At 39.0% G+C, this 27,607-nt stretch overlaps 1 protein-coding gene across 1 annotated transcript in view; it reads left to right on the top strand.

The window, feature by feature from the left end:
• The window catches only part of cdk19 (cyclin-dependent kinase 19), a 49,019-nt gene extending 21,690 nt beyond the window's left edge, over positions 1-27,329 (top strand). Inside the window, exons 3-13 of the mRNA XM_044105640.1 lie at positions 2,960-3,070; positions 3,301-3,441; positions 13,619-13,676; positions 14,932-15,063; positions 15,978-16,121; positions 16,308-16,377; positions 16,536-16,608; positions 17,405-17,502; positions 17,602-17,680; positions 20,662-20,907; positions 24,094-27,329. Of these exons, the coding sequence (XP_043961575.1) occupies positions 2,960-3,070; positions 3,301-3,441; positions 13,619-13,676; positions 14,932-15,063; positions 15,978-16,121; positions 16,308-16,377; positions 16,536-16,608; positions 17,405-17,502; positions 17,602-17,680; positions 20,662-20,907; positions 24,094-24,219 (1,278 nt within the window). The 3' untranslated portion in view covers positions 24,220-27,329. The remainder of the gene's footprint in view (positions 1-2,959; positions 3,071-3,300; positions 3,442-13,618; positions 13,677-14,931; positions 15,064-15,977; positions 16,122-16,307; positions 16,378-16,535; positions 16,609-17,404; positions 17,503-17,601; positions 17,681-20,661; positions 20,908-24,093) is intronic.
• Positions 27,330-27,607: the final 278 nt, after the last annotated feature.

Raw genomic sequence — 27,607 nt, 5'->3', positions numbered from 1 at the left:
CACAAAGAGAATTATTTACGTTTACATAAACTTCACTTTTCATACAATACTGTCATGTTCTAACTGTCAGGTGTTATTGTCCTGCTGTTTTATTTTCAGATATTTTACCACAAAAAAAATGTTAATGCAGACTTTGTTAAAGTAATGTATACCACCATGGTTGTTTATATGGGAGGAAAAAGAATTTAAAAAAAGTAATACATCAAAATCTCTGATAAAAATTCTGAGTTTGATATATTTTAGGGACATTTTTGCTTTTGTTTGTTGGGAAATCTTGGGAAAGAAGACAACGAGTGCTGTGTTCTGGTTGAGTTGAAAGATGCAGTGTTATTTCTGTGGAGCTGGTGATTTGTATGAGGCCATTTTGTTTTGTATGCTTTGTATGTGAAGTGTCTTATAAGCTCACCATAGCTATACTACCATTTCCATCGATAAATGTTTTTTCTATCAAAATGAAATGCACCACATTTCAAAGATAAGAACTGATATTGAAGTCTGCACATATGTAATGAAAGAAAACCTGTGGATTCTTGGGCATTCTTTGCGGCAGTTTTACTGTTAGACTCCTTGAAGCTTCTGCTACTGAATAATTCATCCACATGACAGGATTCATTTCTGTTGGAGCTCCCCTCTAGCTGAGCCAGCTTTGCAGTAATGGAAGCTTGTCGGAAGGCAGTGATTGATTCTGGACGGACTGTTATGGGACAGAGAATGACTCAGAGTAAGTGGGAAATGTTCAGATCAGTGAACCATTACAAAAGGTGCAGCACAGAGTTTAGAATGCAGTTATTTAGCTCTGTCTTTGCATACTGTCACTGCTTACGTCCTGTTTATGTCAGCAGCTCTTTGTCATGCCGTTGGGTCAGTGATTTTGGGTTTGTCATCCAAGCAACACTTTCAGAAGTACAGGCATAGGTGTTCATTCGTTGCAAGATTTAAAAGTGTATTTTACATTTTATACTCTAATGTATTGTTTTGTAGCATTTCGTCATAAGGCAGTACTCCCACATGCTGCATTATGTTTCACATCTAGAGACTGAAACTTTCTGATCTAGTTCCGCCAGATTAAATGGAAAACATATGTAAACTACAATTGATTTGAGTTTTGCCATTGATTCTTTATTGGATTTAGGTCTGTACTTTAACTAGGCTGTTCATACACATGAAAATAATTTGATGTAAAATATTCCACCATATCTCTGGAAGATAAACCTCTACTTCAGTTTATTTTTTGCAACTTCTAGCAGTCAGAGCAGAAAAGCTTCCTGAAAAACACGCTGCCATCGCCGTGTTTTGCTTTTGGTGTGTTCAAGAGGTTTACTTCTTCACATAGTAATTTGCATGTAGTTCAGAAAGTTGAGGTTTTATATTTTTGCTCTACATTACACTTCTTAACCTTGTCTCTGACCCTTTTATTTAGGGGTATCAGAAAATATTTGTATCAGAACAAACACACCTTATGAATCCATCCATCCATCCATCCATTTTCTGTTCACCCTTGTCCCTAATGGGGTCAGGAGGGTTGCTGGTTCCAATCTCCAGCTACGTTCCGGGCGAGAGGCGGGGTTCACCCTGGACAGGTCACCAGTCTGTCACATGGCAGCACAGAAACAGACAGGACAAACAACCATTCACACACACACTCACACCTAGGAAGAATTTAGAGAAACCAATTAACCTGACAGTCATGTTTTTGGACTTTGGGAGGAAGCAGGAGAACCTGGAGAGAACCCACGCATGCAAACTCTGTGCAGAAAGACCCCGGGCCGGGAATCGAACCCAGGACCTTTTTGCTGCAAGGCCACAGCTCTACCAACTGCTCCACTGTGCAGCCCCACCTTATAAATCTACATTTTCAAACAGTGCATCCTGTTTTATGTAATGTGATTAAATAGAGGGAGAAAGTTCCGGGTGTGTGAATAAATCTTGTTGACCAGATTTATTCACATCTGAATAAAGATGTGAATAAATCTTTATTTACATCTTTAATACTAGAAAATACTAGAGAAAATTGTATTTTCTCTTCTTATGAGAAAATACTATTTAAAATTTGAGCCAAACTTTTCAGACTGTGTGGTAAAGGACTTGTGACATTATGGGAGACAGGAAGCAGACAGTCTGCATGACGTGAGAGGAACAGGTTCAATCACCGGATCCTGGTGGTTGTTCTGCTGCCTGGACGCCTTGTTATTAACTTACACTTTAACTGAAGGAGCAAAGAATGGGACTCAATGTTTCACACCTGTCACTTCACTTCACCTCACTGAAAGTCAGAACTTTAATATTTGATTCAATTCATCTAGTCTGAATAGTAAAATATACTGGAGAGCAGAGGTTAATGCATATAAACATGAATATATAGAAATCACTGTCTAAAATTGGTTTTCTCATCTTGGGGTTAAATTATATACACTGAGTAAATTAAAGGATGCAGGATTTGACGTGAACACATTATTGTCACACAATTTAATCAGAAGGCATATTGTCACCTTCCTAAAATAATGGCTTGACTAATATAGAATAGAATATACTTTATTGATTACCAAGTGTAAATTACTTATTAGTTGACAAGCTGCTCCATCCAAGGTGTTAAATAATGATAATACAAATACAACCATAAGCGATAAAATTTATAAAATATACCTAAGAATGGTGTAAGTAACTAAAATGACTGAATATAAGTAAATAAATATTTTGCCAAAAGAGTGGTTTTTCTGTGTGCGTGTGCGTGTGTGTGGGCGTGTGTGTGTGTGTGTGTGTGTGTGTGTGTGTGTGTGTGTAAATCATCTTTTGGAAAGAAAGAGGTGACGATTCTTTTTTTTCTTTTTTTCCCCAAATCATTTTTGGCAAAACATTGACTTTGGGCATTAATTTAGGAAGGTGACAATATTACACTTTCAACGGGTATGACTTATTTTCTCTCATATTTCCTTATATATTTCTTCTGTGTGTCTTCCAGCTGTTACGAGAACTGAAGCACCCGAACGTTATCGCCCTTCAGAAAGTGTTTCTGTCCCACAGCGACAGGAAGGTGTGGCTCCTTTTTGACTACGCCGAACATGATCTGTGGGTGAGTTTTTGTGCACCACTGCTGCAGCATGAATCTGTGGTGATGACGGCCAAATCCAGAAACAGTCATTTGATTCTATTTTTGTCTACAATAAAAAATATTTATTTCGTTTTATCTCTAGATGTTTGAAAGATAAAGCGCTTTGTCTGTCACAGTGACATCCACAGACAGAGTGGGGTGATGTGAGGCCTGGGAAACTCAAACCGTCTCAAACTTTGTTTACTTTGCAGCACATCATTAAGTTCCACCGCGCCTCCAAAGCCAACAAGAAGCCCATGCAGCTTCCCCGAGGGATGGTGAAATCTCTCCTGTACCAGATCCTGGATGGGATCCATTACCTCCACACCAACTGGGTGCTCCACAGGGATCTGGTAAGCAGCTAACTTTACTGCTCCAGTTTGCCTATATTAGCACACACCACCCATGGCACACACTTTATCCCGGAGCCATTTCCATGTGATTAAGCAAGTAAATTCTTCTCCATGGCTCTTTAAGACATTGGTGACAACTTGCTGTGTAGATAAACATTACTATAAATGCTTCATTTATAGAAATGAAAAGCGATTATTTTCAAAACGAGTTTTTAGTTGCTTTTTGTAAAGCTAATGTTCTGGTGCTGCAGCTCAGATGTTTAATTCATTTTTAGTTTTCGGCCTGTAAGGTGGAACGACCAGCAGGCTCTGGTCACATGACTTGCAAAGAACATACAGTTTTTGAAGTTTGGAAGTATATACCAAACTTGTAAGGTTTGGCCATTCAAACCTTACAAGTAAGAAGTAAGATGTTGTACAGAGGAGCTGGATGAGGAGCAGTGTGACATGAGAAAACTCTCTAATGCCCATCAGTTATCCTCCATTAGCCTAAACCAGCGCTGCTCTCTCTGGATTAATGCTGAAACTAAAGGACTGAGTGGCTCTCCAGTTTGTCACACTGAATCAGCGCAGTCAGCAGAGATGTGTTTGTGCCACTGTGCAGGTGTTGTTATGTCCCAGTGTGTTCTATTATTATAAATGAGATAATGTCAAGGAGTGAGATTGTTGTTTGTGAGGAGCAGAACGCCCTGAACTCAACCATCTACTCTGACTGCAGCACACCATTAGTTACTGTGAGATTCTTCACTACTTTCTTTTCCCACACAACTTCTTTTGTTTTTGTTGATGGGAAGTTACATTCTCTGAGACCCAGACAGGATCAACAACAATCCGTCAGGAGGAATCTGAAACTATCGTGTGTGTGTGTGTGTGAGCGAGCTGTGAGTTGAGAGTAATTTGTTCACAAGCTGAATTGTTGCATAAGGGTTTGCTGACCTGGACTGATGAGTGTAAATGTTATTGAGCAGTTAGCAGGAGTGTCCCGATGTTTCAGCTGGCAGATGAATGCAATGACAAGGAAACGTTGGGCTTAGAATTAGAAAACATTCATCTCCAGAAGAGTGTCTCAAACATTTCAAGTTTGACTAGTTGAATAACTTCAGATCTTGTCTAGGAGGAATGTGTGGGCAGATTCTTGAGAAACAGAAACCCAGTCCTTTTTGGCAATCTGCTTCAAGACCCTGGGAGAAAAGAACATTTTTTGTGATCCCCTTTGGCACGCTTGAAAACTACTTTACACATGCTCACTAGGGTTGCACCGATAAATTGGCCAGCCAATAAATTGACCCAGATTTCCTTAATTTTGGGAACTGAGGTACAACATAGTAGATCATTATAGTAAAAAATCTAAAGGAAATCAATATTCTTTTATTTTTTTATTTTTTTTTCAGATAAAGGGTAAGATGATGTGTTCCATGAGTTTGTTGAGGCCAGATTTAATACTGCAAATTTTTTTTATATATATATATCATAACAATAACTTCTTTATGATTTTAAGCAGCTTCGATTTTCTGTCTTTATTTGTTCAACATTATCTTTCATGTCTACTTTAAAGCTATTAGACTTGAAGATCTAGTGACTAATATCACTAGACTCACTACAAAAGTTAAGAAAATGATGCCAACCTGTCACTTTGTAATCAGAGCATTACCTCTAACTGAAGTCCAAGCTGCAGCTTGAAGTCATGTTTGTATTAAAAAATATTGTGGTAGTGTCACAAAATATATTAAAAGGTTTTAAATTAAATGAAGAATTTCTGTACTGATTTTCTTGTTCAAAATGTTTCTTGTTGTAGATCTGATATAAAATAGTGTCTGAATGTGTTTTTTCAGTGCTTGGTGAGATTCAGATATGAAATGTTTGTGTAGCTCTTAATATTTGTAGACATTAGGTTGAATCCGATGTCTTTAAAAACAACAAATTTAAGATGTAAGCTGTAAACCTCCTCAAAGCAGCTCCATATCTGACAGTCAGCTCACAGATCTAAGTGTGTTACATAAGCAGCAGAACCAACAACCAGACACATCAGTGTTGTTGCAGCTTCTTAGCAAACAGATCTGTCACATTAGATTAAAACAATTTGCTTTCGCTGTATCTCACATGTGACTGTACGCTGCCGACTCCCACAGCCCATCTGTATGTCAGCTCCCACTCTCCCATGTCCCTCTACAGCTGCCTCTCACAAAAAAGACTAGTGTTGTCTTTCTATAATACAAACTAAGCAAACAGAGCAGATTATGTGGGAGAACTTTAACTTGATTGGTGACGTCGCTGATTTGATGTCAGATGGTCAGAACAGAGGCTGTCTTTACGTAATTCCCAGCAGACTGATATTACTCTTTGTGAGTTAAAACAGCTGAGCTGTCAGTTGTGGATAAGTGGAGTTCAGAGGTCAGCAGTTCAGGTACAGATCTACAGACTGAGGTCTGTTGATCTGTTTCTGTCAACTTTAAATCAGATTTTGTGTGCGTATCAGTAATCCATGATTGTTTTGTAAAATGTCTCATTGCTGCTAAACAAGCCTACACCGTCATTAACCCTCCTCCATAAGTTACTGGTGTAAGTTACTACTATCTTGAACATTTTACTATAATTCAGTTGTTCTCTTTGTTTGATGGTGGAATCATATTTAATGGCATTTTGACTCTTCCCAATTTGATGTCCGTTTATACTCACTGGCAACTTTATTAAACACACCATACTATTAGTTCTGCCTTAATGCTTTAACATAGAGCCAAAGTGATACCTGAAACATTTCCCAAAAAGTTTTATCCATGTTGACATGGTAATGTGAAACACTACTGGATAGTGGTGCAAACATTAATTCAAGGAAAGCTAAGTGCGCTAAATGTTATCAAAGTTAGCAAATTGCTAATGCGCTAAATGAAAAATTGGCTTCACTGTTAGCTTTGCTGTTAGCAGTAAGCTCTGTTGTAGCCACAGTTTACTATTTTTAGTCGACAGATGCGTCCCCTGGTGGAGTCAAGCCTTGTGCAGTCAGAGAGTCAGAGATGGCATTAATAATAACATGGTTATTTTAGCTACTGTTGTGGTTATTTGTCATCTGGAACCAGAAATCCGATTCTCCTCCGACATCAACAAGACATTTTCATCTAAACAACCGCTCCTGACTGAATATCGTAGACATTTCAGACCATTCTCTGCAGACCCATCCGATGGTTATGTGAAAAAACATTTATTAGATCAGCTGTTTCTGAAACACTCAGATCAGCCTGACTGGCACCAACAGCAACACTACTGCTACATTTTTATTCTCACTTTCTGACATCAAATGACGTTAAACTTTTCCTGTTTTACCTCAGTTTGGATTAGCAAAATTATTTCAATTTGCTAAACATATAATAACAAATAATCACAGAGAACATTTAGAGATTTATCTTAAAACACATTTCAAATCCATAAATTTGAGATGTAGCAGTAGTGTAGCAACACTACTGCTACACTACTGCAACAACTACTGTGTAGCAACAACAGTAGTTGTTGCTACACAACTACTGTTGTTGCTCAGCCGAGCAACTCTCAGCAACACCTAGAGAGTTGCTGGTAATGGATCGGCTGATTTACTCTTTGTACTAACAAGAAATTGAGAAGTGTACCTAATAAAATGGCCGATGAGGGCTTTTTTTTTTTCTGTCTTAACTGGACTGAACTGTGGTTTGGACTTTGTCTTTATGGGTAAATCTTAAAAACTGACAGAGATAATAGGAAGAGCCATGGCTAAACTGAAATTGCAGTTCGTCAGTAAAAAACGAGCTGACTCTTAGTCTTTTGATATCCAGCCGGTGTGTTAATCAAGTCATCTGCAGATTCTGAAATTATTACAAACCCTTCACACTAATGTTTAGAATTAATTGTAGTTTATTCTTTACATTCAGGTGTTATGTTCTACACTCACCAGATAGATGTGTGTAGTCCATCAGTGGATATGACTTAAATAGCTTTATCTGACTTTTTAGCTGCGTTTATATTGACCATATAAATGTGCAATTTGACTGGTGCAAACCATGAAGACGACAGGAAGTATGTAGAGGATGATGGTTTAGCTTTTTTTTTTTTTTTTACGACTTGTTGCCTAAACAAAGTTATTCACATGTGATTTTAATTGTGTTCCTTATTTAATGAAAACACACAACTACGAAATTGTGTTTTTTCAACATTAGTGGAATATTTACAAAGTTTTGCACTCGTTTGTTAGAGAAAGGCAGCAATTGACATGCTCCATCTCTGCCTCAGGCACAGACCTGATCAGAACTGGAACAGTCGACACTGGTTCCAGCTCTTAGAGTAATTAGCTGTCTGGAACGGTGTTTCCAAATAAACAACAATATTATGGTTTGTTTTGACTGTAGACAGGTCACTGTCGTCATAAAGCTGTCATGTGGGAACATTCGCTCATGCTGAAGCTGTGGGTCCTCCATGTGATCCTCGCTGGTACCGGTCCTGATTTGGTCCGAGAGCTTGCTGCAGCTGCACAGGGGCCGTGAACATGTGGTCCTGCACAGGGGTATGCTGGCATTCAGCCACACCATTGTGATTCTGTTTTGTTTCAGAGTCAACTGCACCAAACCTGTGACCATCTGCTGTAAGGCACATGTACTGTCATGCTGCTCGATGGTTATTGGAAGCCTTTCCAGTGTGCAGATCCCCACTACTCTGATATCTTCAAACAACTTCATTTGCTGACGTTTTCTAGTTGAACAGGCTAGATGAGAAAATCAGGAAAGTATCACAGAAACTATGTGCGATGATAAGACGCTTGTTTCACAAGTTTATCTTTTACAGCCGTGCAGTAGCAGAGTTAAAATACAGAAGATAACAGATATGATTCTTCCTGCTGCTCCTGCAACACATGAAATAGAACGAGCTGCAGCGACTGCAGTGGGAAATTAGAGCTCCAAATGAAAACTGTTCTGCAGTGTGTCTTCACTGCTGTAGAAAAACACTCATATTGTACCTGGATTATATGCAAGAATTTACACTGTACCATAGATTAAAATAGATTGAACAGAAGCTCACTCTGAAGGGATAAAAGTGAAACCTCCTTGGGTCTGAATTGTCCCACAGCAGCATTGTGGTTGTTTTGCTCTCTGGAGGTCACACCGGTCTTATCGGTGCACCAACACTTCCGTCCTCCCACAACTATTTTCTGTGCAGCCAGATAAAATTGTGATGCATTGCCCTTAGTCCTGTTATTGTAATGTTTCATTGCCAGGGCTTCCTGCCATTGTAGCAGGTTCAAGCTCTGATTGGCGTAAATCTTTAGCTTTCATTGTAGACCAGACTATTGTGCGTCTTGCAGGTGCTCGCCTCTTGTTTAGTTTTCTCTGAGTGTGAGCAACAAGGAAAGAGAAGTGAGTGGCTGTTGACGCCTGGTGGAAAACAACCTCAAGGCCCGTATCAGAAATCCTCTGAGGAGTTAGGGGATAGCAGCGACACTGCAGCCGTATAGTCTCCAGTCTCTGTGTCTCCATGGGGAGCAGTGCTCCTACCACCACTTCCTTCACGGCTGCAGTCCTTCGGCTGTTACATAAGCTTCAGTTTGTGCTGCTGTGTAGTTTTCTCTGGCTGTCTGGGAACAGGCATGTGTTCTGCAGTGTACTGCTGCACAGTGCCCATCCCCCTATTTGTTTGTCCCCCCACTGCCTCCTTTCTTGCCCCCGCCAGCTGTTCGGTGTGGCTCTGGGTTATGTAAGTGCATCCAGGCCATGCGGCGCCGACTGCTCCACATTGACTTAGCAGGTGACCCAGCTGCTAAGTCAATGCTTTACAAACCATCACAGCTCACCTGGATGACTGGAGTAAGAAAGAGTGTCACTGAAAAATGATGCATCTGTGAAGTGGTAAAGTTTAGACTGTTATAGTAACCCATATATGACTTCAAATATTATTATTATTAGAGTAAAATCACAATCATAGTTTTCATTTAAAACTTGATAACCTTAGCAATGTCATTGCAGAGGGCACCAGGACATCTGGCAACAAAACAATCCAAAGACGTTGAATATGATTACTATCCATTGTGGTAATCATATGCAACATCTCTAGACAGAAATACATGTGCTACCAGCTGTGTATCCAGTTGGTCAGCTTATAGTTGTAAAGTCCAAACATAATGTTTACCATTTTCTCTTTTTTTTTTTTCAAATCCAGGCCTTTAGGGCCAGTGTTCTGCAACTTTTAGATGTGTCATTGGTTCAATACGCTTCAATCAAATGGTTGAATTACCTCCTCAGGATGCAGCAAAGTTCTCCAGAGTCCTGCTAATAACCTGATTGTTTGACACAGGACACTGGCCTTTGAGGCCTGAACTTGAGGATCCTTGGCCTAGAGTGTTCTAGAGTTGGCTACAGGGACTTGTTGCACCTGACTTTTATGAGTTAAATAATCTCTGCTTCTGGTAGCGGTCTTGCCTCAAGTGGAGGAGTTTCAGTATCTTGGAGTCTTGTTCACTAATAGGGGAAAAATGGAGTGGTAGACATACAGTCAGATTGGTGGGGCGTCTCTGGTGATGTGGACGCCATACCGGTCTGTTGTGGTGATGAGCGAAAGGCAAAGTTCTCAATTTACTGTTTGATCTACATCCCTACACTTATCTATAGTCATGAGCGTTGGGTAATGATGGAATGAAATTGTGGACACAAGCAACCAAAATGAGCAACACTCTCTGCAGGGTGTCTGGGCTGTCTCTCAGAGTTAAGGTGAGAAGCCAGTGGGAGTTTCTCAGGAAGACCCAGGACACCCTGGATGGACTATGTTTCTCTGCTGCCTGCAAACGCTTTGGGAATCCACCAGAGGAGCAGGTCCAAGCAGCTGGGAGAGGGTGTCTGGATTTCTCTGCTTACACTGCTCATATTTAAAAAAAAGAAAGAAAAAAAAGACACAATGTGGTTCCAATGATAACCTGGCAAAACTCTTTGTTTTTGCCAAGTGAGTTCGAACATCTAAAATATAAAATGTACAGCCTGCTTCTGCGTTGGAATTTGGTTATCTATTTTCTTCCTCCATGCTTCACGATAATATGTGAATCTAAGATAATACTAATAATACTAATAATCTGTGCTCAGCCTGTTAGTATTCAGAAAAACTGATTGTTAAATAATTTCAAAAATAAGCCAGACTGCGTTCAGTTGAAGCCAACCCAAGCTTTTAGCCTTTCCAAGTCAAGTGAATCTTCGTCGATGCAGACAGAGCATCTGCACAGTGTATTTTGAGGTTAAGTAATCAGCAAGTAAAAATAAAATTTGTCTCCTAAATATAACACAAAGCTGCAGGGCACTAAAATCTATTATCCAAGTACTAACTGGGACAAACCCCCTCGAAAATTACCATTTGAGCCTAATGTGTTCATGCAAAGCAGGAAGGGGAAAACTACCTTGACTTTTGATACATTTGCTTTATAGACTGTTTATCAGTTGCTTAAGTGAGCTTCTGGCTCCTGGTTGGCCTATTTGTGAAGACAAAGATGTAGATGGTTTTGTGAAAAGCAGCCATGTCCCTTAAGGACTGAGTTTCTGTGTCCCCGCAGGGACAGAGAAGGGTTTCCCTCAGCTCCTGATCCATTTCTAAAACTGACCAACTGGAAATGATGAACCTCCCTGGATATGTTCAAAACAAAATGTCTGTTTTGGTTCATTTTCTTTTAATTTGTTTGTTAACCCATTTCATAAGTTTTAACTTGATTTAAATGCAAGAGCATTGATGTAATTAGTTTTTATGTGCTGCTTTGTTCAGCTTACTGTCCACAGAATCTGATTTGTTCTGTTCTGTTAGTTAAAGAAACCCATCAGGTCATTTACAGATCACAGAATACGTGGGGAACTCCAAAGATGAGCCGGTGAGCTTGAACATGTCGGCTCTTTTCAGAGATGCTCCTCTGTGATTTCTGATCGCAGCAGGTCATATGGTGGGCGTGAATAATAGGCCTCCTTATTAGTGCCGTCTCTATGGCAACACAGCGTGTTTGCCAGGCAGGTCAGTGTCTGGGAAGTCAGTGGGTTCATGTACATGCAGACACCCTGGGAGCTTCAGTGGATTCTGGTGATCTATAGTGTCTGATAAAGATGCAGATACCGCGTCCTTCTTTAGCAGTGGTTATCTAAAACATATAGAGGTGATCTATAGTGTCTGATAAAGATGCAGATACCGCGTCCTTCTTTAGCAGTGGTTATCTAAAACATATAGACTGGATCACTTTGTGACCACTGGGTACCTTTGAACTCACTTTACTTATGAGTTGAATGGTGAAATTTGACTTTCAGACATTTACTGTTAAGAACTGTATTAAAAAGCATAGAAAATATTTTCCTTCTGGCCATAAATGATCATTCATTTTAGTATGTTAGCTTAAAAATAGTGTTTTGCTTTTCATTCATTCATAGTTAATGTTCTGAAAAGTTTTTTTCCTATATTCCCAATGAGCAAAATGTAATCATTTTTCAAGTCCTGAAAAGTACAGAAATACTTTTTTATACATAATTTTATGTATTTTGATGTCTTTCAATAGAATTAAAAACATTTACTTATAAAAACAAAGTGGAGATTTGAGAAATCTCTATTTGGATTTGTGTAAAGAAGATTTAGCACATTACAGTCTGTAACAAATAATTTGCTATTATATCCACGTACTTTGCTTTGACATGATTCCCAATCAACATCGTTTTGTGTTTTGATAATTTCATATTTTAATATGCTATTTAAAATCGCCACACAAATTCCTAACAGGAAGTTGTGGTTGTTTTGAAGCAATCTGATTGGTTGACATAGGTTTTAGCTCCCTATGGGTTTGGCACGTTTAAAACAACACTATGGAATGGTTGGTGTGGGTTCAAGCAGATAAAACCTCTTCTGAAACCTGTACCTTGTGTACCATGTTATTATTTTTTAAAGATATGACGGAGATATTTGTTTTTTTAACAACACGGTTATGTGTGTGCAAAGCCTAAATTAAGCAGGAATTTTTTCCATCTTATTCTTAACGTTAAAGATAAACCTCAAGAAATGACCACCACCCATTGAAGTTTTGCTTTCTGTTGCCACATAAATACACCGAGGCAGACCTTTTTGAACACTTGATTAATACTAAAATGGAAAACTTTCTGTCTTATTCTCTCAGTAACAACTTTCAAATCCACGATTGCTGTTGGGACTAGCTGATGCATTCAGTGAGCTTGAAAAAGGTTTGATTTTTGAGTTTCCATCAAGCCAGCCAGCACTTTTTGCCAATTGAAATAAAAACTATCCAATTCTGATCACCACAGTTTTGTTTTTTTCTTTTGTTATGCATCTCTTGTTCCATCATCTGAAGATTTATAATTCTCTGATTGTATGGAAAGAAAAAAAGGGTAAAAGAAAAAAAAATATTAATGGCGTTTGCATGACCTTTCTGTATTATGACTGTTTATTTTGCTTACCTCTACGTTCATTTCATGCTAAAAAAAAAATACACGTCTGAAACAAAATAACAGCTTACACTCCCTCAAATGAATGTTTTTTGTTTAGTTTCTAATCTAAACCTCGGGGATCAGCTGTGTACGTCTGAGGTTAATCTCATTTCCCATCTGTGTTTGATACGGTCATGTGGTTGCACAGTTTAGTGACCAGTCAGGCAGCCTGTTCGAAGGGTCAGAGGTACCAATCCCTGCATGAATGAGCCAATGTAACCGTAAAATCTCGCAGTTTACCACTTTGAAGATAAATTAGCTTAATGGAAACAGCAATTTTGAAAAAGTTACGTTTTTCAATATAAAATTTTGGCACTAGGATGATGTGGTTTTTTTGGCCATATAAAAATTTTTTATATTTTTGCAAAACTGCAATGGAAACACTTCTTTCACCTATCAACAACTGGATATTACTACTGTCGGAAACGACAAAGTTGACAGGAAGTGGACAATGTTTTTTAAAGACATATCATGTGATTTTAATTGTGTTCCTTGTTTAATAGAAACACTGCAATAGCAAAATTGTGTTTTGTTTTTCAACTCTCAACAAATATCAACACCGTTTTGCACTTTTTTGTGATGGGAGCGCAGCTTTTGTTGGACCCTAAACTTCTCTTCTCCAGTGTTTCTTTATCTTGCCTGAGCACAAGCATCTTTCTGCACAAGCATCTCCCTTCTCTGTGGTGTTTAAAGTGTGCTCTCCTTGTCTTGCACAGAAACCAGCCAACATCCTGGTGATGGGAGAAGGTCTGGAACGAGGGAGAGTTAAAATTGGTAACAATTGTTTGTGTTTTCATATCTGTTCGAAATACAATGCAGAGCCTGTGATATCATTGCAGTGGTTCAGTAAGGTGTGTCGGTGTTTAACCCTTCCTTTGGGATTTTAAATGGGGAGCCCAGATCAGTGTTACATAAGCCATCTGGCAAGAGACTGTTGGAGGGTAATGCTGCAGAACTGGAATCTATTTTTACACCCTCCCACTAATAGAATGAAGGTGTTGTACCAGTGCAGCCACACTCTGTAGCTCCCCTGCTAGGGAGGATTGCGTCCAACACACTGAGCCTGGCTGAGCTGCAGGGGCGACCAGATCAGAAGTCAGGAGAAGTGCAGTGGGAATAACTTTGTTCTCAGTTAGTTTATACCTTCAGTTTTCTATCTTGATAGAAGAAACTGATCAATTTGGTTTGTGCTTCTCAAATTGTACAATTATTTTTCAAGGCTTTTAACTTAGAGATACACCAATCAGACTTTTTTGGACATAGTGCCATGTTTTGGAGATTTGTATTGCTCTTTAGAGGGGCAGTAATATGTAAAATCAACTTTTTTGAGCTTCATATTATATTATAGTTTTATTCCTTTGTCAAAAACATACCTGAAATTTTGCTTTGATTGACAAATCCTATAATCGCTATGGCAACTATTCAGCTGTACAAAAGTGGCAATTTTTATTTATTTTTTTATTTTTTTTTTACTTTCTATCCAGCCAGTCCATATAAACATTGACTGACTAAGGGCCACAAGTATGTCTGTCACAATAACAAATGTAACAAAGGTTATTGCGATAAATGTTAATATTATTGTTTTGAGACCCTTTTCAATTAATGCAATGACCACAGCATGATGATGCAGGAAAACCTTCTCAAAGATCAATAAACTCAAATTCAAATGAACATTTAACACTGGAACTGGAAGACATTTTAAATATCCAAAATAAATAAACAACAGAAAGAGCAAATAAAATGAATTATGAAATCTCTGTAAACAAACTGTCCCTCAGCTTGGCTAGTTGAGTCCAAAGAGAAAAAAAGTTGAGAGATAAACATTTTAAGGACGTGTCTCTAAATTTCAAAGCTCTTCTGATAGGCAGAATGTTGGTCATGTGCAGCGTTTTAGTCTCATTAGTGTGTCTGAAACATTTCTAGAGGGCTTTAGAAAAATGTCACCTGTGAGAACCACAGCATCCTTCACTCATGTCACCGTCACATAATTCCTTTGTTTGTTCTTGTCTTTTCTGTGAACACCACACAGCTGACATGGGGTTTGCCAGACTCTTCAACTCTCCCCTGAAGCCGCTGGCCGACCTCGACCCTGTGGTGGTGACCTTCTGGTACCGGGCCCCTGAGCTGCTCCTTGGGGCCCGGCACTACACCAAAGCTATTGGTGAGTGTGATTCATCTCAGGATTGAGATACGAGACAGGATTGGTGGTTTATGTTGTCACTCTGGGACATAAACAGACTTGCTGCTGAAGGGGCATCCATTAACCACTGACTTAAAAGGGATGAATATTTCTGCAATCACTTAATTTATGTTACGTTTCTGTATTTAACTGTTATTATATTGTAGAAATCAGTAAAACGTAAAAGGGGCTGACTTCTTTGTATAAATTAAAAGACAAATTAGTTCAATCTTTAAGTAGAACTTCACCTCTTTTCACATTAACACAGATTTTTTTTTTTTTTTGCTGAATTGAGAAATTCCTGTAGCATTTGAACCTTCTGCTGAAATGTAAACAGAGATTTTACTGAGAAACTGAACATTGTAATGAAGTGCTTTTTGAGAATCTTTACCTATGATGAGAATCTTCTAAAATTTGATGTTAATCTTGATCTTATCGCCACCTATTGACAGAAATATTAGTTGTTTCAGTAGGTTGGATTTTGAGACACTGGATAAATAAAATAGATTTTTAGATTCAGAATTTAATCATCTTTATTAATGTCCCAGTTGATAATTAAGTTTTCAGCAAGTGACAATAAAAACAACAACACACCAACAATTAGTTTTTAATGTTAATTAGTTTTAACATTCCACATTCCACTTCTTCAATCAACAGTCAATAAAAACACAAAACCTGTCGATCAAGTTCTGGTAAGACTGAAACGATGAACAGTAAATAAACCAATAAATACAACATATGTAACATTTAAAATCCCTCATACACCATTTAGCCAAGGGATACTTAGCAATTATTTTCATTCTTTTCATCTCCTTCCTTCATCTACTTGATTCAAAGTTGTTATTTGATAATAACTTTGAAACACTGATTAAAAACTGTGTGTGTGTTTACATCAGACATTTGGGCAATTGGCTGCATCTTTGCGGAGCTGCTAACGTCGGAGCCCATCTTCCACTGTCGCCAAGAGGACATCAAGACCAGCAACCCTTTCCACCATGACCAGCTGGACAGGATATTCAGTGTGATGGGTTTCCCTGCAGGTCTGCATCCAGAACACACAACCACAGTTTCAAACAAACTGTTGAGTTAGCTACATTAGCTTTCACTGTGTACTTCAAGCTGTGTGTTAAAAAGGCAACACAAATACACAGACACAAGTGTCGGGGGAATTTGCTAATTTGACCAGTTTTAGCCCAAAAGCAGCTACATGTTTGCTCTGTGTGCAGATAAAGACTGGGAGGACATCAGAAAGATGCCAGAGTATCCCACACTGCAGAAGGATTTCAGGAGGACAACGTGAGTGAAACTTTACTTCATTTAGCATTTTATTTCATTTCCCTCTGGGATCAATAAGGTGTTTTTGAATTTGAATTTGATGAAGAGCTTCGGAGTTCAGGATGATGTCCGATCATCTAAAGTAGCAGATATGGCATCATGTGTTTTCATCACAACAGGTATGCAAACAGCAGCCTCATCAAGTACATGGAGAAACATAAAGTGAAGCCTGACAGCAAGGTTTTCCTCCTGGTAACAAACACACACACACACACACACATGCACATGCACATCAATATAATTTTGTGTCTTCACAAGGACTTGTCATTGACATTAGTTTTTAATATATTTCCACAGCCTTACTCAAAAACAGCACTTGCCTGTATGGGGCCTGGGCTTCAGGCTCCAGAAGGAGCAGTTGCTCCTCCCAACATAGTACTTATTGTTTTTACTCAACTCTTGTTTTTAAAATATCAAAAAAAAGTTCAACGTTGTATAATCACTTCTTTCCAGAAAACAAATCAAGTAAATCATTAGCATTTAAGAAAATAAAATAAAATAAAGAATGAGCAATAATTACATCTGCAGACTCCTGTGTCTCTCTACCGGGCTTTTAACCAAACGGCCAGACAGAGAGTTGAAGAGGAGCAGTAAAAGCAAATGAGACGCATTAGCAGAGACAGACAACATTTAGTTTCCCTTTAGGAGAAATTAAAGTATTTTTTTAATTGAATTGAATATAATATTCTTGACCATGATGAGTGTTTCTATGTGAATTTACCCAGCCCCATATTTTCACCATATGGTGGTCATGACAACAATGAAAGGGATCCTTCCATTACAGAAATCTTTGCTCCTGAATTCAGTCATTTCAGAGTAGAGCCACAGCGCTTTGGTTCAATGAGAACCACGGCTGTGTTTTTAACTTTAAGTTGGATTTCTTTTTTCTTTTTCCGTATCAAATAAACAATGAAGGAATAGTGGCAGTGGGTTCTAAAAACTGTTTATTTTATGGGTTTTATAACACCTTCTGCTCTCTGCCCCCCAGCTCCAAAAACTCCTCACCATGGACCCCACCAAGCGAATCACGTCGGAACAGGCTCTGCAGGACGCCTACTTCCTGGAGGAGCCTTTACCAACCACAGAGTGAGCCCAAGAAAACTTGTTCCTGTTGTTAATTCTGTGTTGCCAGTGTACAATGGCGCAGAAATGCTTTATGTGAGGACCTGATGTGTTTTTCTCCAGTGTGTTTGCTGGCTGTCAGATCCCCTACCCAAAGCGAGAGTTTCTTAACGAAGATGAACCTGAAGAGAAAACAGACAAGGTAATTTATTCTGTACTGTTTTCTGTTCCTGTACTCCACGTTCCATTCAGATACGTTTCACTGATGTAGTGGGATTCACCTGCTTTAGATGCGCCATTAAGGCTTCTGGTGAATGAACAGGCAAAACAAAAAACCTGACGTACATCGAAGAAATGGATCGAAGAAATAAATGACTTAATAAATGGACGTCAAATAATTACATGCAGACAAAATTATACCAATAACACAAACAGTCATTTCCCTAATTCTTCTAAAGGTTCAGTCCTTCCCCACTAACTGTGGCGGTAGTTCAGAAGTTTGTTTATTAAACTTTAGTTAAGTTTTTGGCACAAACAAATTCAGTTCAGAAGTTCACCAATCATGTGGCATAATTAGTTTGTCGTGTTTTTAATAATAAAACGTGTTTATTATTATGAAGTCTTTGGTGCAAAAAACTGATTGAAAATCGATTCATTCACCGCATATTTATGTCTGTTAAGGTTGAGATGGAACTGAACATAAAAGCAGCTCTTTAAACCATTCAGGCAACCAACACAACAGCGACACAATCAAAACTGTCAGATGACTTATTACGCTGCGATAATAACTCAGAAATATAGTTTGGATGTACAGTATTTATATTTCTTTCCTACTTACGGAAGGTTTCTGTTTATATCATAGGTTTGTGGTGCCTTTGTATTCTAAAGAAAGATATAAAACTTCAGATATTTCACAACGAGATATTAACATTCATGGAAAAACCTTACATAACCTTATATCAAATCAGAAAGTACGGCGGTCACCGTAAGAAAGACTTACAGTATTCAATTATGCCGCATAACTGATCAGTACAGTTTTGCGAGGGAACGCAAAAGAAAAAAAATTCCTCATGTCTCCTAGGGGGCTCCGTAGTTTTAGACTTGGTGAAGTTGCATAATAATTTTTGCTGTAATTTTTTTGTTAAATTTTTGTGCTCTTGTTGGGCTCTGGTGACCCCCAGAGGGGCCACGCCCCACACTGTGAAAAACCAGTTGTTAAAGGTTTTATTCATCAAAAACAGCTCTAAACAAAAAGGTTCTTGCCTTGATTTATAGAATTCAGTGTTTCAGCAGTGCAGACTTTTCTGACGCTGGTTGACAGCGTTGAGTTGAGAACATGATGCTTCTCTGTTTTTTTTTTTTAAAAAGTTCACAATCCCAGCAGGGTAATGTTGTAACGCCCTGCATTGAGGCTGAGAAAATGTCAGTTTGTTGATTTTAAAAAGACAACAACAAAGAAAAAGTCGGTCTGTGATAAGTTATTAACTCAAGATTTCCCAAAGAATCATCTCTGAAATGAAGATCAGTAATTTATGGATTTGTCTAACATAATTCTGGCTTCTTTAAACCAAAATAATTCATCAGACTGTTTGTTGACATACACAGGATTCACAGTCACTTTGATTCTGGAGTCTTTGAGGACTTTCGGCAGTTTGATCCCTTCACAGCCTCATGCATGTATTTCAAAGACCCAGATGTGTGTGGAGACGTCCACATTCTTGCTGTAAAAAGCACAGATTTGGTTTCTTACACACTGCGAAAGCTGAACGGGTTGTGAAAAATCTGGAGCCTGTTAGAATCTGCAGTCTCTCCTCTTGCCTTTCAGTTATTTTTACAGTGTAATATATCACTGAAAGGGTTCAGCTGTGACTTTGCCAAAGGCAGGAATGCGCCATCCATGCAGTGACAGACCGCAGCAGGAGGTGGAGGTCGGTGCGCTGCGAGCAGCTGAAAAGGTGCAGCCCTCATCAAAGATGGTTGCTGGTTTAAAGCAGCGCTTCTCATTTCCAGTCCTCAGGCCCCCCTGCTGTGCATGTTTTAGATGTGCCTCTATTCCAGAACAGCCGATTCAAATGCAGAAGCCTGTTAATCACCAAAATGCTCAATCCAGGTGTGTTGGCAGAAGGGAAACACCTAAAACATGCAGGGCAGGGGGATGTGAGGACCGGAATGGAGAAACACTGGTTTAAAGAAACATTTCTCTGATGTGGAAACAGAAGGATTTTCCATCTGATGTATTGATAAAGGAAAAAAAGGAATGGAGGTTAGAGAAGTGTGGTAACAATGCAGAGGCAGGAAGACATCCAATGTGATTAGGGCTGATACATCAGCACTAATATCTGTATCGTCTGATATTAGTCATTTTTTAATATATCGTATCGGTCCGATAAATAAAACTGGGCCGATCTTAACAACTGATGTTCATTTCCATCTTGTTTGTTTCTGGAGGTTGGTCATTTGTTTGGCCATGTGATCGTGGCAGAGATGCACCAAAGGATTGTGGGAGTTTAACTGAAGCAGAGAAGCAGTGGGGAAGTGTGATCGTTTTTGTTTGTTTGTTTGTTTGTTTGCTTATGCAGAGATTGCACCAAGTTGTTCATATTCCATACATATTCCATAACTTCTCATATCTTTTTAAAATATGTATCATAGGAACAGAGAGCAGAGAAAATATAAGAACGGAGGAAGAAAGGAGGAGAATGTTAGGGGTTAAGATATTTTACCTGTCTGGGGTTGTTTATTTCAAGGTGGCAAAAGGGGAGTGAAATATTTATGATATATTTAATTTAGGTTAAAAAATAAATAAATCAAAAAACAGACCATAACAGCAATATTTATACTTGATATCAGTACTGACCCAAATGTTCATATCAGTGCTTCTGTATCTGTGATTATAGACAAGTAACTACTACTGCTCTCCAATCTGGAAAAGATTAGAAATCCTTTTCCAAACACTTCAAAGGTCAACATTCTGCAGTGGGAACAAAATTATTCACAAGTGAATAATTGTGACGGTTTTCCCTACAGAACATTTCATTATCTCAGGGAAGAAGTGGGTCGCAGGTGCGAGACAGAAAGATAAAAATAGAGAGGCAAACAAGGAGGTCCGCCGGGAGTCAGGGTCCAGAATATCTCACGGTCCAGTTTTCTGAGGCCTCTCTCATGTTCACCTCTTTGCTGCAGAACCAGACCCAGCAGCACCAGCAGACGACGGGCCAGACCCAGGCCCAGACCCAGCAGCAGGCGGCGGCCCAGCAGGCCCCCTCCCAGCAGAGCTCAGCTCAGACCAACGGCACCGCGGGGGGCACTGGGGCCACCGGGGGAGGCGGCATGCAGCATGGGCAGGACCAGGGCCCGCCCAACAAGAAGCCTCGAATCGGGCCCTCTGGGGCCTCCTCTGGCACAGGGGTGCTACAGTCGGAATATCAGGTGTGTTTTTGGAAATTGTTTTGAGAAATGCACAAAAAAAACCATCAGCTGGCTGCTGCAATCAGGACGTTTTATGCTTAACTGACACGTATTCACTGATTGGCCAGTTAGAAACAACAAAGCTAAGCTAGTTTTAGTTTATAGTGTTTAAGCACTCACAGACTGCACTGACAACCGACTGGTAATGTTTCTGCTGGCTGTTATTACAGTTAATCTAAACAAACAAAAACACGAAAACTGAAGTTAAGAAAACATTTTTAACTGAAATAAATAAAAATGATAATTAATGGAGAAAAACTAGAACTAACTGGAATTATGTTGTTTATAAAACTAACTAAATATACTAAAACTATATATATATATAATATTCTTTGCTTTTGTGTTTCTGAATCCATTTATTAGCCTTTCGAGCCTTTTGACCTGATGCAAAATTAATTTTCTCCCCCACACAGTTTACATGAGCCGTTAGTAAATTCCTCCTGGCGTTGTTTACGCCAGTCAGCAAAAAGATGTCAGCAAGTTGAGTGAAAACACCAGAGTCAGTTATTGTTCAACAATGATTTATTTTTTTCTTTTTGAAAATGCAAACTCATGCCAAATCTTTATGTCCACATAATCACAAATAAAATACAGTGACCTTTTAGATCTATAAACTAACCAAAGTAGGAGAAAACCATAAAACTCCTGCTATAACTAATCAAAACTAAACTAATCAAGACTTAACTATAAAAAAAACAGGAATAAAAACTAACTGAATTAGTCAAAAAAAAAAAACAACAACTAAACTGTAGTGAAAAAACCCAAAACTATTGTAACCCTGCTAACAAGTATACCTTTCAGTGTAGAAGCCAGTGAGTGAAGGCATGAGGTTGTGGTTGGTTTGGACTGGGTCGGCTCCAGCAGCCTCGCCTCGCCTTGACTCAGCAGACGGCAGCAGCTGCTGATTGGAGCATTCCGCAGAGTCCTGCTGACAGCGCTGATGAGAAATCACTGTTGTCCACTTGGGCGCCTGCTGTATCGCTTGCCTGACTCTTATCGCTGCGTCAATGAGACCAGAAATCTGGGAGGGAGCAGCAACATCTGGGCAGAAGTTTGCTGAGCTGAAATGAAGAAAACCAACCTCGGTGAGAGGCTGCCGAGGCAACGGCGCTGTGATAAAGAACCTGGAGACAGCTCGTATCATTAGAAACAGTGTAAACATCCCAGCAAGAGGAGAAGTGTTGGGTTTTTATCAACTATAAACCCAACAAAGTGATCTCTCTAAAGTGAGATCACTTGGTCCAAACAGTGATCTCTCCAAAGTGGGAGGCATGATGTGAGCAAGAAGGAAAATCTGATTCACTGCCATGTTCAGGAAAACAATCTGGGATTCATTTCATAAAAATTCACCAGAGGTATGACTGAACTCACTCTGAGATTTTATCTCCTTTTAAGTTCTAATTTTGACGTGGCCGCCTTGTTGTCCACATTTAAAACTTGAAACACAGCAGGAGAGCAGTGGCTCTGCTTTCAACACGTCAAAGCAACATCTGGTTCTCATCGCGCCTCTCTGATCATATTCTAAGTCCCAACAAATACCGTCTACCACCTTGACCTCACAAGGCTTCCTATCCAAATTGCGTCGAAATTTGTTCTTCTGTCCGGCTGGGAGCCATGTTTCTACACTCTGGAAGGAATCGAGGTTGAAAAGGCCAAAGGAAGACAGGAATCGTTTCATCCTGACTTCACTCAGGAGGAATAGAAATATTTAAAACTCACTGATGTTGATGCATCAGTAAAAAAAAATGTCTTTTGGTGTTTTGTGGAGCTTAGCTCTATCCAATCTGATGCAGATATTTTAGTGAACAGCACAATGAGTACAGTCAGAACTACAGTGGAATCAAAGTACAGGACATTTAATCTAATAGAATACAATAGAAACAGCCTTTACTATCAGACACTAGGGAAGGTCAGGTGTTACAGCTGTTAATAATCAAATAATCAAAAGTGTTAGAAATATGTACAGCTCTAGACAAAAATTAAGACATCACTTAAAATGATCAGTTTCTCTGATTCTACTTTTTATAGGTAAATGTTTGAGTAAAATGAACATTGTTCTTTTATTTCTATGAGCTACTGACATGTCTCTAAAATTCCAAGCAAAGGTTTTTTTTTATTTATTTGCAGAAAATGTGAAATGGTCAAAATAATGAAAACGCTGCAGTGCTTTCAGACCTCAGATAATGCAAATAAAATAAATCGATATTCATTTAGAAACAACAATAGTAATGTTTGAACTCAGGAAAAGTTCAGAAATCAATATTTGGTGGAAGAACCAGGAGGTTTTCAGTGCAGCGGACTCTTCATTTTTTACAGAGATGCATTAATACATATTAATAAAATAAATTGATAATAATAATGACATACTGTACAAGATTATGACAACAAATGGTATGCTGTTATTAGAAATGGGAAACATTGTACTCTCTATCCAAGGGATGAGTAGGAAGACTTTTTAAAAAATGTACATAATACAGAATGACCCAGTCAAAGTCCAGTCCGATATTCAAAATCGGCACTTCTGCAGAGTTTATAACAACCGTTGCAAACAGCATCAATGGACGACATGCAGGAGCATCGTTGTGATGACATGTTGAAGGGTGAAGTCAGAAAGGGTAGGTGCTTCTTAAAGAGACAGACGCCATTTTCAAGGTACAAAATATGGCTACGACGTGAAGTCAAATTTCTTTGATATGTTTAGCATTTTTAGAACAACTGGAGGTAACAAAGTTACTTGATTGTGCTATAACGTGGGACTATCTGCCTGGAAAATACATAAAAAAATAAATAGAAAGCTTAAAAGTATTGGTTGGAGCACACAGGCCTGTGGAATGCCGTGAATAAATCTGCCACTTTAGGAAGATGCATTATTTTTTATATATACAGTACAGACCAAATGTTTGGACATAACTGTGTGTTCAAACGTTTGGTCTGTACTGTATATTTTTTAATATTCATAAATAACCAAACAAATAAGGCTCGGATTCATAATTTATAAAACCAACTATTGTTTTTTGGACAAACTACAGAATATCAGACAGTATGGGTTAAACCAGTCATATGGTTTCTCTGGACCTGACAGCTTTGAAAACCGAGTGGAATGTATTTACAGTTGTTCTGACACCATTTCTCTCTTCACCATCACAGCACTCCAGCTCCCGGCTCGGTTACCAAAGCAACGTCCAAGGGTCCACTCAGTCTCAAAGTACCATGGGATACTCGTCATCATCCCAGCAGAGCTCCCAGTACTCCCATCAGACACACCGCTACTAGGAGCCGTAGAATCGCCTCCAGACCCTCTGCCCCCTGACCCTTCACCCCCCCGCTTCTGGAACCAGCAGAGGATGCAACTCCTCATCTTTAACTGACACCCAGCAGCCTTCTTCGCCTCGGTCGGACCCCTAATCTTAGGTGACGTCATTCCAATTTGGCCTTCCTCCATTCGAAGCTGCTCTCATCTGTCATCTTATTGTCTGAAACATGAAGCCAAACACGAATAGGAACCAAAAAAAAAAAAGACAGGTTCTGCATTGTGGGGTGAAACTAAAGGAAACTAAATGCAAAAGGGAAGCGAAGGCATCACGCAAACTGAGAATCATGGCACTTATAAATGCAACGTTCCTCAGCAGGACGACTTGCAGCTGTGTTCATATATGTATATTATATAGCACCTTTTTCTATTTGATTCTTTTTTTTTTTTTATTTGTTCTCTTGCTCGTTTGCTAGATTTTCAGAGTTTACCTTGATAGTTGATGTCACTCGAAATATTGTTACACATGGGAGCAACGGGATGCAATGAAACGGTGGAGGAACAGACCTTCATCCTCGTCTCCGTCGTCCAATCAGAAGAAAAGGAGCGTTGGAGTTAACCCTGTCCGCCTGAATGCAACCATGACCCAGAGACTCCTGTTCCCACGCAGCGGGGCGGGGGGGGGAACGTCAGCTGTTGAGCTGATGTCAGTGCAGGGAAATATTACAGCGCAGTTTATTGGAAGCTTTGTAATATAGACTTTGTATATTTAGATCCAACTCATCTCAACCTGGATTTGGAAAGCCAGAGAAGCAGTCGTCTTTATAGAGCGCCACCTTCTGGGGGTTCCACTTTTTGCCGACGATGATGGTGGTTTCAGGAGGCCAGACTCTTCCTGTCTGTGCCGGTGGAAACGTTGTTCTGATAACCATCTTATCTCGGACCATCAGAACTTTGAAGGTCTTTTTTTTTTTTTACTAGTATTTTAAACACAGATGTAACGTGCGCATTAACGTACAGGGCAGCTAAAATTACCCTGCCTTCCCCCCCGAAATATGATTCTTGAGACTGTTACTGCCTAATGTCAGGTTTTTATTTTTATTTTTTTAAGGTTTAATTATTACCAACTGTGTGTGTGTGTGTGTGTGTGTGTGTGTGTGTGTGCATGTCTGAATTTTTATTTGCATATTTTTTTTCAAACCTACCAGCATTGCACTGAGCGCTGAACCCGTCTGCAACGAGCTGGAACAAACGCTGGGTGAGTTTTTGTCACCTGAACTTTTGCCTTTTTTTTTTTTCTGGGACAAATTTGCCAAAATGTGACAAACAGTTGTTTGTCAATAGCCTCATTTGGCCACATTTAGAGATAAAGGGTGCGTTCTTTACTACCGCTAATATGTTCAATCTTTTAAGTTTATTAACACTATGAATGCCATATGAGTTTTTAACTTCAATAAATTTTGGATTTATTCTGGCTTTTTACAGAGCCAAAATCATACAGTGCACATGTGCATGCACCCCCACTGGTATTTAGATTACGTATGTCTTTTTAGCAAGTTGCATAGAAACCACATGATTTGTTTTGCCAGCAGCAGCTTATTTCATAACTCACTCTTCCTACCAGAATCGGTCCAGCTTATTGAAAGCTGTTGGTTTCCAAGCACAGAGCTGGATTATGAGCATAATCCAAACATTTTCCACATGTTTAACATTTGGATTGTCCAGAAACCCAACGTTAGCCTTCTTTATCTTTTGAAAAAGTGATACAAAAGTGACTCTTTTTCACACTCCACATTCATCTATCTGGCTGATGAGTTGAAACCAACTGTTGAACTATTTGGTAGCCCTCCGTCTTCATTGACCGCAGCTCGGCCTGGCTGGCCCTATTCCAGCCCTGGCTGTTTTTGCATTGACCAGAGTTCTGCCTTCAAAGTGGTTGTACACCATCATACCAAACCGCAAACGTCCGGAAATGTTCCCGGATTTCAAAAACTATGGGTGAAGTGACGTTTGTAATTCCAGTGTCCAATCAGATCAACATCAAAGCACAAGCAAGTAAACATAATTCAGTTGCAATCGTTTAATTTGTACTTATTGGGGCCGCAGTTGGTGGTTTCTTTGCATATCTGTATTTCTACATGCACTTATATAATACAACAAGAGAGAGAGAGAGAGAGAAAGAAAACATAAGGGGGGCTCAGCAAACATTTAAATCCATTTCGGCAATTGACATTTCTTAGAAAGGTCCTTATGGGCTCACATGAAAGGGAGGTGTACATATCCAGTGTCTTCCATTAAAAGAGAGAGACATAGAAAGGGGGCTGACACAGCTTTTTATAACCCATAGCATCTTTATCTGTGTGGCCATCCAAAGTGGGAAATAGCTGGAGTCCATCCACTCAGAAAAATGTCCATTATTACATGAAGTTTTGCTGTTATCTTTTCCATTATATACGCATTCTTCAATCTTTCACCCTTCATTGATTAAGGGTGGGAGGCAAAAGCTTGAGCCAGTTATCATTTTCCTTGCTGCTAGTAGCAGAATCTGTAGTAACTGGACTTCCCTTTCACCAATATTTTCTCCTGAGGTCAAATATAATATAATATGCAGTGAGTTCAGAGGTAACGTGAACTTAAATATATATTTTTTCCTTTCTATCTGAACTCCCTGCCAGAATGGAATCAGTACTGGGCAGTCCCAAAAAATGTGAGTGTGATCCCCAATCTGATTACAAATTTGAAGCATTTGTGACGTATTTTGAAATACTGAAAGGTGTTTTGAAGAAACGTCTTCAATAACAATATTCATTTCTAGTTCCCACTTTTGCTTTATATCCATAGATTTGTCAGAGAAATGCATCTGTAAATGTAGATTAGATATAATCTTCCTCTTATTATTTTCCTCTACACATTTTATCAGAAATATTTCTAAAGGTCAAGCTAGGCCATTCTTTGTGTGATAAAAGGTAATCCCTTAATTGTAAGTACTTATAGAAGTCTTTTGAGCGTAATCCATATTATTATCCATATTATTATGTGTGATATTGTTAAAGGTTCTCCTAAACTAACATATTTCTATCAGCTTTCCTTGTGGTTTCTCTGGAACTTTCTGACAGACATTAAACCAAATATCAGTTTGGGTGAATATATATATATATATATTATATATATATATATATATATATATATATATATATATATATATATATATATATATATATATATATATATATATATATATATATATATATTGCTGTGTGGAATATTTAAAAGTTGTGCATCAAATTCCTGTCTTTAATATTAATAGAACACGTTTGGATCAGCGCTCCTTCACTTTTGGCTTTTCCCTTCAGAGGGCGCCACTGCACATCTTCTGCATCGCCTCTGCTCTCAACAACCAGAGAGTGTAGG

This window comes from Gambusia affinis, linkage group LG22 (assembly GCF_019740435.1).
Source record: "Gambusia affinis linkage group LG22, SWU_Gaff_1.0, whole genome shotgun sequence".
NCBI classification, from domain to species: Eukaryota; Metazoa; Chordata; class Actinopteri; order Cyprinodontiformes; family Poeciliidae; genus Gambusia; species Gambusia affinis.
Note: the sequence above shows the minus strand (reverse complement) of the source record. Positions and strands in the feature narration are given on the sequence as shown.